The sequence below is a fragment of the Coregonus lavaretus genome, assembly GCF_964263955.1.
Source record: "Coregonus lavaretus genome assembly, contig: HAP1_SCAFFOLD_1040, whole genome shotgun sequence".
NCBI lineage: Eukaryota > Metazoa > Chordata > Actinopteri > Salmoniformes > Salmonidae > Coregonus > Coregonus lavaretus.
This window is the reverse complement of record NW_028160909.1, coordinates 49,526-59,114: the sequence shown is the minus strand read 5'-3', so window position 1 is coordinate 59,114 and position 9,589 is coordinate 49,526. Positions and strand designations below refer to the sequence as shown.

The following is a 9,589-nucleotide window of genomic DNA, read 5'->3' as shown; positions in this document are numbered from 1 at the left end:
AGAAACCAACAGGAGAGATCAGAGTCAGAGATGCTCAGTAGTCAGTCTTCCCTGAACCATCAAACAGACCTGGCCTCCATATTCAGTGTATGTGGTCCTGTTATGTACATTTGTTTTTGTTTACCTCAAGTAAAGTTAATCTGTCAATCATTCATTAATGTGTTATTGAGAAAGCATTTAGTCTCTTGCTAAACTTATTTACTTGATTTATTTCAGTTGCTTGAAGAGAATATTCTGACATTTGTGAAGAAGGAGCTGAAGATGTTCAAGAGGATTCTTAGTCCAGAACTCCCAGAAGGCTTTGAGAGTCAGAAGCAGGATAAGGAAGTGGTGGATGCTGAAGATGAGAAGCAGGAGAGCAGTGCCAGAGAGGGGGCTCTAAAGATCACACTGCACATCCTGAGGAAAATGAACCAGAAGGAGCTTGCTGACACACTGGAGAAAAGTAAAAGCTTTCTGCCTCATGTTGAATGCTGTTTTATAACAAACATTTAAAAGCTGTAGCTAAAGTACAGCTAAAGTAGCTGTGTAACTCAGTGATATTGTAGCAGCCTTAACACAACACCTAGTGACCTCTTCAAACTTTAAAACACAGTCCCACAATACTGTAGGCATTAAAACATACGCAATATTAATATCCTCTGTGTTATTTCTTCATTCAGATGAGCTTGCTGTGATTTGCCAACGTGAACTCAAATCTAATCTAAAGAAGAAGTTTCAATGTGTATTTGAGGGGATCGCTAAACAAGGAAACCCAACACTTCTCAATAAGATCTATACAGAGCTCTACATCACAGAGGGTGGAACAGGAGAGGTCAATAATGAACATGAGCTGATACAGATTGAGACAACAACCAGGAAACAAGTAAGACCAGAGACTGCAATCAAATTCAACGACATCTTCAAACCCTTAACTGGACAAGACAAACTTATCAGAACTGTGCTGACAAAGGGAGTTGCTGGCATTGGAAAAACAGTCTCTGTGCAGAAGTTCATTCTGGACTGGGCTGAAGGAAAAGCAAATCAGGATGTCCAATTTGTATTTTCATTCCCTTTTCGGGAGCTGAATTTGATGAAAAAGGAAAAACACACTTTCATTGAACTTCTCAATCACTTCTCAAAGGAAACCAAAGAATCAAGAATCTCCAACTACGACAAGTACAAAGTTCTGTTCATCTTTGATGGTCTGGATGAGTGCCGACTGCCCCTAGACTTCCAGAAGAACAAGATCTGTTGTGACGTCACAAAGTCAACCTCAGTGGATGTTCTGCTGACAAATCTCATCAAGGGAAATCTGCTTCCCTCTGCTCTCCTCTGGATAACTACCCGACCTGCAGCAGCCAATAAGATCCCTTCAGGGTGTGTTGACCAGGTGACAGAGGTACGAGGATTCAATGACCCACAGAAGGAGGAGTACTTCAGGAAGAGATTCAGTGATGAGGACATGGCCAGCAGAATCATCTCACACACAAAGACATCAAGGAGCCTCCACATCATGTGCCACATTCCAGTCTTCTGTTGGATTTCTGCAATAGTCCTTGAACACATGCTGAAACATACGAGAGAAGAGATGCCCAAGACTCTGACTGAGATGTACACACACCTTGTGGAGTTTCATACCAAACAGAAGAATGAAAAGTATCTTGGGAAAGAAGAGACAGGTCCACACTGGAATAAAGAGAGCATTCTGTCACTGGGAAAACTGGCTTTTCAACAGCTTGTGAATGGCAATCTGATTTTCTATGAAGAAGACCTGAAAGAGGCTGGCATTGATGTCAATGAAGCCTCAGTGTACTCAGGATTGTGCACACAGATATTTAAAGAGGAATGTGGGCTGTACCAGGACAAGGTGTACTGCTTCGTGCATCTGAGCATTCAGGAGTTTCTGGCTGCTGTATATGTGTTCCTCTCATTCATCAACAACAATGAAAATCTAATGGCCAAACCTCAATCAACGTCCAGTAACTTTTCTGTGAGGATCAGACACAAGCGTAAAGTTACCTTCTACAAGAGTGCTGTGGATAAAGCCTTACAAAGTGAGACAGGAAACCTGGACCTGTTCCTCCGATTCCTTTTGGGCCTCTCACTGGAGTCCAATCAGAAGCACTTACGAGGTCTACTGACAAAGACAAGAAGCAGCTCACAGAGCCATGAAGAAACAGTCAAGTACATCAAGGAGAAGATCAGGGAGAATCCCTCTCCAGAGAGGTGCATCAATCTGTTCCACTGTCTGAATGAACTGAATGACCATTCTCTAGTGGAGGAGATCCAAAGCTACCTGAGATCAGGAAGTCTCTCAGGAGCCAAACTGTCACCTGCTCAGTGGTCAGCTCTGGTCTTTGTGTTGCTGACTTCAGAAAAGGAGCTGGATGTGTTTGACCTGAAGAAATACTCCAGATCAGAGGAAGGTCTTCTGAGGCTGCTGCCAGTGGTCAAAGCCTCCAGAGCTGCTCTGTGAGTACATAAAATGACATTTAAGCACTAATCATCAGCAAGAAATATTAAGTTTAGAGTAAAATATGTATTATAATATGTATATAATATTCTATTGAAAAACATATTGAATAAATGCATTGATTTTCACATTAGTATAACAATATGACCATACAATTCTAGGAGACGGAAGATGAATCTATATGTTGTTTAAGAGAATAAACCAAATGCATCTGCCATTGTCCTTCTACACTACTGGTGTTAAATTAACAGTTTGTGAAATCATGATGATCTCATTGTCAGGCTGTCAGGCTGTGGAGTCACAGAGGAAGGCTGTGCTTCTCTGGTCTCAGCTCTGAAGTCAAACCCCTCACACCTGAGAGAGCTGGATCTGAGTAACAATGACCTGAAGGATTCAGGAGTGAAGCTGCTCTCTGCTGGACTGGGGAATCCCCACTGTAAACTGGAGACTCTGAGGTCAGTATTCCTGTAGTTGGTCAACAAGTGATAACTGTTCACCAGATCCACATGTGTTTACCAGGCACACATAGTCCACACCATTTGTGTTTGGACAGTGAAGCTTACATTTTTACATTTGGTGCTATGCTGCAGCATTTTGGATTTGAGGTATAATGTTTCATATTAGGCGACAGTACAGAATGTCACCTTTTATTTGAGGTTCTTCATACATATCTGTTTTACTGTTTAGATACGAAAGCACTTAATGTATGTAGTTCTCTCATTTGAAAAAGTCATAATTATTTGGACTAATTAATTTAGTCTAAAGTTTAGTATTTGGTCCCATATTCCTTACCCACAGTGATTACATCAAGCGTGTGATTCTACAAACTGGTTTAATGCATTTGCAGTTTGTTTTGGTTGTGTTTTGGATGATGTTTTTCCCAATAGAATCTGAATGGTGAATAATGTACTGTCATTTTGGAGTCACTTCACTTGTATTGTCAGTAAAAATATAATATGTTTCTAAACACTTCTACATTCATGTGGATGCTACTATGATTATGAATAATCATGAATGAATCGTGAATGATGATTAATGAGAAAGTTACAGAGGAACAAGGATCATACCCCCTCTGTTATTGGTAATGGTGAGAGGTTAGCATGTTTTGTTGTAGCCTCTGTAAATGTCTCATTCATTATTATTCATGATTCATTCACAATCTTTCTTAATCATGGCATCATCAGGATTAATTTAGTAGTGTTTAGAAACATGTTATCTACTCACTTAGACAGAAAATTACTCCAGTCATCATCCACCATTCAGTTACTATCGGGCAAAACATAACCCAAAACACAACCAAAACAAACTGCAAATGCAACCAACGAGTTTACAACCGAATACTCAACTTTTGAATACTTTAATGCATTATAAGTCAAATGGTCAGAATACGTATGACTTCTTCAAATGGGGGGACTAGATACATAAAGTGCTTTCATTTCTAAATGGTGAAACAGATATGTATGAAAATACCCTAAAATAAAAGGTGACATTATATACTGTCACCTCATATGAAACATTTGATCTCAAATCCAACATGCTGGAGTATAGAGCCACATTTAAAATGTTAGCTTCACTTTCAAAATAGATATGGTGTGGACTGTATACTCAATACAATCTAAATATGATACCTCACTGTCTGTCTTTTGACTGATACTGCTTTTTAAACTGCTCTGGTCAGTCTACTCAAATATTTGTACTTTTATAATTTTCTCTCTACAAGCAATACTTTGATAATTTGTCATTTCTAATAATAATACATTAATTTATGAATATGTATGGCAGGTTTCAGGACACTGATATATCTTAATATGTATAAAAAATATACTGCCACTATTTTGACCACCAAAGAATAGCAGTGTGGTTTTAATATGATTTGACTCGTTGCAGGCTGTCAGGCTGTCTAGTCACAGAGGAAGGCTGTGCTTCTCTGGTCTCAGCTCTGAAGTCAAACCCCTCACACCTGAGAGAGCTGGACCTGAGCTACAATCACCCAGGAGACTCAGGAGTCAGACTGCTCTCTGCTGGACTGGAGGATCCACACTGTAAACTGGAGACTCTGAGGTCAGTATTCATGTAGTTGGTCAACAAGTGATAACTGTTCACCAGATCCACATGTGTTTACCAGACACACATAGTCCACACCATATGTGTTTGGACAGTGAAGCTTACAGTTTTACATTTGGTGCTATGCTCCAGCAATTTGGATTTGAGATAGAATGTTTCATATTAGGCAACAGTACAGAATGTCACCTTTTATTTGAGGATACTCATATATATTTTACCTTTAGAAATGAAAGCACTTTACGTATCTAGTTCTCCCATTTGAAAAAGTATTTTATTATTTGGACAAATTAATTTAGTCCAAAGTTTAGTGTTTGGTCCAATATACTTTGCCTGCAGTGATTACATCAAGTTTGTGATTCTACAAACTTGTTGAATGCATTTGCAGTTTGTCTTGGTTGTGTTTTGGATGATGTTTTTCCCAATAGAAACTGAATGGTGAATAATGTCCTGTCATTTTGGAGTCACTTCACTTGTATTGTCAGTAAGAATAGAAGATGTTTCTGAACACTTCTACATTCATGTGGATGCTACCATGATTATGAATAATCATGAATGAATCGTGAATGATGATGAATGAGAAAGTTACAGAGGAACAAGGATCATACCCCCTCTGTTATTGGTAATGGTGAGAGGGTAGTATGTTTTGTTGTAGCCTCTGTAACTTTCTCACTCATTATTATTCATGATTCATTCATGATTTTTCTCAATCATGGCAGTCACAGGCTTGATGTAGGTATTGCATTCAACGAATTTGGGACGAAATACTCAGCTTTTGACTACTTCAATACACTATAAGTTAATTGGTCAGAATACTTATGACTTCTTGAAAAAGTGGGAGTAGATACATAAAGGGCTTTTATTTTTCTAAATGGTGAAACAGACTTGTATAAAAATACCCTCAAATAAAAGGTGACATTATATACTGTCACCTCATATGAAACATTTGATCTCAAATCCAAAATGAGCATAGAGCCACATTTAAAATGTTAGCTTCACTGTCAAACTAGATATGGTGTGGACTGTATACTCAATACAATCTAAATCTGATACCTCACTGTCTGTCTTTTGACTGATACTGCTTTTTAAACTGCTCTGGTCAGTCTACTCAAATATTTGTACTACACATGTTTCTCTCTACAAGCAATATTATGATAATTTCTAATAATGATACATTAATTTATTAATATATATGGCAGGTTTCAGGACACTGATGTATCTTAATATATAGAAAAAAATATACTGCCACTATTTTCACCACCAAAGAATAGCAGTGTGGTTTTAATATGATTTGACTCTTTACAGGCTGTCAGGCTGTCTAGTCACAGAGGAAGGCTGTGGTTCTCTGGTCTCAGCTCTGAGGTCAAACACCTCACACCTGAGAGAGCTGGACCTGAGCTACAATGACCTGAAGGATTCAGGAGTGAAGCTGCTCTCTGCTGGACTGGGGAATCCCCACTGTAAACTGGAGACTCTGAGGTCAGTATTCCTGTAGTTGGTCAACAAGTGATAACTGTTCACCAGATCCACATGTGTTTACCAGGCGCACATAGTCCACACCATATGTGTTTGGACAGTGAAGTTTACAGTTTTACATTTGGTACTATGCTCCACCATTTTGGATTTGAGATAGAATTTTTCATATTAGGCAACAGTACAGAATGTCATCTTTTATTTAAAGGTATTCATACATATCTGTTTTACTGTTTAGATATGAAAGCACTTTACGTATCTAGTTCTCCCATTTGAAAAAGTCGTAATAATTTGGACATATTCACTTATATTGTAATAAAGTAGTCATAAGTTTAGTATTTGGTCCCATATTCCTTACCTGCAGTGATTACATCAAGCTTGTGATTCTACAAACTTGTTGAATACATTTGCAGTTTGTCTTGGTTGTGTTTTGGATTATGTTTTTTCCAATAGAAACTGAATGGTGAATAATGTCCTGTCATTTTGGAGTCACTTCACTTGTATTGTCAGTAAGAATAGAAGATGTTTCTGAACACTTCTACATTCATGTGGATGCTACCATGATTCAGAATGATCCACCTGGCTACCACTACCCCGGCCACCAGCTCTGCACCCTCAGCTGTAACTTGCCCATGCCCCCCCCCCCCCCCCCCCCCCCCCCCCCACTTCTCCTTCACACAAATTCAGACAGCTGATGTTCTGAAAGAGCAAAAAAATCTGGACCCCTACAAATCAGCTGGGCTAGACAATCTGGACCCTTTCTTTCTAAAATTAGCTGCCGAAATTGTCGCAACCCCTATTACTAGCCTGTTCAACCTTTCATTCGTAACGTCTGAGATCCCCAGAGATTGGAAAGCTGCCGCGGTCATCCCCCTCTTCAAAGGGGGTGCCACTCTAGATCCAAACTGTTACAGACCTATATCCATCCTGCCCTGCCTTTCGAAAGTATTTGAAAGCAAAGTTAACAAACAGATCACCGACCATTTCGAATCCCACCGTACCTTCTCCGCTATGCAATCCGGTTTCCGAGCTGGTCATGGGTGCACCTAAGCCACGCTCAAGGTCCTAAACGATATTATAACCGTTATCAAAAAAATACAGTACTGCCCAGCCGTCTTCATCGACCTGGCCAAGGCTTTCGACTCTGTCAACCACCGCATTCTTATTGGCAGACTAAATAGCCTTGGTTTCTCTAAAGACTGCCTCACCTGGTTCACCAACTACTTCTCAGATAGAGTTCAATGTGTCAAATCGGAGGGCCTGTTGTCTGGACCTCTGGCCGTCTCTCTGGGGGTGCCACAGGGTTCAATTCTCGGGCCGACTCTATTCTCTGTGTATATCAATGATGTAGTCATAAGTTTAGTATTTGGTCCCATATTCCTTACCTGCAGTGATTACATCAAGCTTGTGATTCTACAATCTTGTTGAATACATTTGCAGTTTGTCTTGGTTGTGTTTTAGATTATGTTTTTCCCAATAGAAACTGAATGGTGAATAATGTCCTGTCATTTTGGAGTCACTTCACTTGTATTGTCAGTAAGAATAGAAGATGTTCTGAACACTTCAACATTCATTCTGTTATTGGTAATGGTGAGAGGAAGCATGTTTTGTTGTAGCCATTGTAACTTTCTCACTCATTATTATTCATGATTCATTCATGATTTTTCTTAATCAAGGCATCATCAGGATTAATTTAGTTATGTTTAGAAACCTGTTATCTACTCACTTAGACAGAAAAGTACTCTAGTTATCATCGACCATTCAGTTACTATCGGGCAAAACATAACCCAAAACACAACCAAAACAACCTGCAAATGCAACCAACGAGTTTGGGACCAAATACTAAACTTTGAATACGTTAATACACCATAAGTACATTTGTCAGAATACTTATGTGTTACGGTTTCGGCCGAGGCTGCTCCTCCTCCTGGTTCGGGCAGGCTTCGGCGTTCGCCGTCCCCGGAGTACTAGCTGCCACCACTCTATGTTTCTGTATTTGATTGCTTTTGTCTGTCTGTCACACCTGTGTCTGTTTGGGTGTTGATTACGTGTCTTATAAGTTCCTTGTTTTGCTCTAGGGCAGGGGTGTCAAACTCATTTTAGCTCAGGGGCCACATGGAGGAAAATCTATTCCCAAGTGGGCCGGACCGGAAAAATCATGGTATATATAACTTAAAAACAACAACTTCAGATTGTTTTCTTTGTTTTAATACGATCAACATACAACATAAAGCTGGAGCCTGAGGACAGTGTGTCCAAAATAATACAAGCACAACATCACTATTAATCATAAAACACGTCAAGTTTATTTGAAAATTCTAAAGAAAAAGAACACACAAACACACAATGCCTCAGTGATTAACAGAACTGTTTCACAGATCACAGAACTATATCAGGGTGTCATTTCTCAGGCAGAAATGTAGATAAAAATAATGAAATCCTGTTCCCCAAACAAGTTCAAGAACAACAGAGTCAAGAATAGGTTAAATATACAAATAAAATAAAATCAATTAAAAACAATAGCACATCAACATAAAAACATATAAACATAAAGCTGGAGCCTGAGGACAGTGTCCAAAAGCACAACATCACTATTAATCATAAAACACCTCAAGTTATTTGAAAGTTCTGAGGACAAAGAACACACAAACACACAATGCCTCAGTGATTTACAGAAGTATATCACAGATCACAGAACTATATCAGGGTGTCATTTCTCAGGCAGAAATGTAGATAAAAATAATGAAATCCTGTTTCCCAAACAAGAACCACAGAGTCAAGAATAGGTTACATATACAAATAAAATAAAATCAATTAAAAACAATAGCACATCAACATAAAAACATATAAACATAAATCTGAAAGCGTTGCTCAAACTCCCGTAACAGTCCAGTTATTACACCACCGGCAAGTTGCGTCTCCCACAATGACAGCTTCAACTTGAAAGAACGTATGCTGTCATAATACTGCGTGACAACTTTGTTGCGCCCTTGCAGCTGTTTGTTCAAGTTATTCAGGTGCTCTGTAACATCCACCATAAATGCAAGGTCCGGCATCCATTCTGCGGAATGAAATTCTAACACTGGTTTGCCCTTTTCTTCCATGAACTGTTCCATTTCTTCTCGTAAATCAAAGAAACGACTCAGCACAGCACCTCGGCTTAACCATCTTACCTCAGTGTGGTATGGCAGGCCATAGATGTGGTCTTTCTCTCTGATAAGGCTGTCAAACTGACGGTGATTCAGGCTTCTGGATCGGATGAAATTAACAGTTTGGATGACCACCTTCATGACGTTATCCATCTTTAATGACTTGCAACACAAAGCCTCCTGGTGCAAAATACAGTGAAAAGTCAAAAAATCACGTCCTCCATTTGCAGATTGCACTTTCTCTCTGAACTTTGTCACGACGCCTGCTTTTTTCCCTATCATTGAGGGCGCACCATCTGTAGCCAGGCTGACAGCGCGGGACCAGTCCACTCCGACCCTGTCCAGCGCGCCGACAAGTGCGGTAAAAATATCAGCTGCTGTCGTTGTATCTGTCATCGGCACCAACTCCACGAACTCCTCGGTGACGGTCAATGTGTCATCAACTCCGCGG

The 9,589-nt window shown here is 39.6% G+C and overlaps 1 protein-coding gene across 1 annotated transcript; it reads left to right on the top strand.

Moving 5' to 3' along the window:
* Window positions 1-222: 222 nt before the first annotated feature.
* Window positions 223-6,233, top strand: LOC311121316 (NACHT, LRR and PYD domains-containing protein 3-like). The gene is made up of 5 exons (XM_084195818.1): window positions 223-445; window positions 663-2,454; window positions 2,737-2,910; window positions 4,343-4,516; window positions 5,822-6,233. The coding sequence occupies exons 1-5, from the start codon at window positions 262-264 to the stop codon at window positions 6,009-6,011; spliced, it is 2,514 nt and encodes an 837-aa protein (XP_084051944.1). The 5' UTR covers window positions 223-261; the 3' UTR covers window positions 6,012-6,233.
* Window positions 6,234-9,589: the final 3,356 nt, after the last annotated feature.

What these genes read in the sequence shown, in the direction of transcription:
- LOC311121316 (XM_084195818.1), top strand. Translation starts at nt 262, where the DNA reads ATGTTCAAGAGGATTCTTAGTCCAGAACTCCCAGAAGGCTTTGAGAGT. An exon ending in TGCTGACACACTGGAGAAAA is followed by an intron (nt 446 to 662) that starts GTAAAAGCTTTC and finishes TTCTTCATTCAG; the next exon opens with ATGAGCTTGCTGTGATTTGC. An exon ending in TGTAAACTGGAGACTCTGAG is followed by an intron (nt 4,517 to 5,821) that starts GTCAGTATTCAT and finishes GACTCTTTACAG; the next exon opens with GCTGTCAGGCTGTCTAGTCA.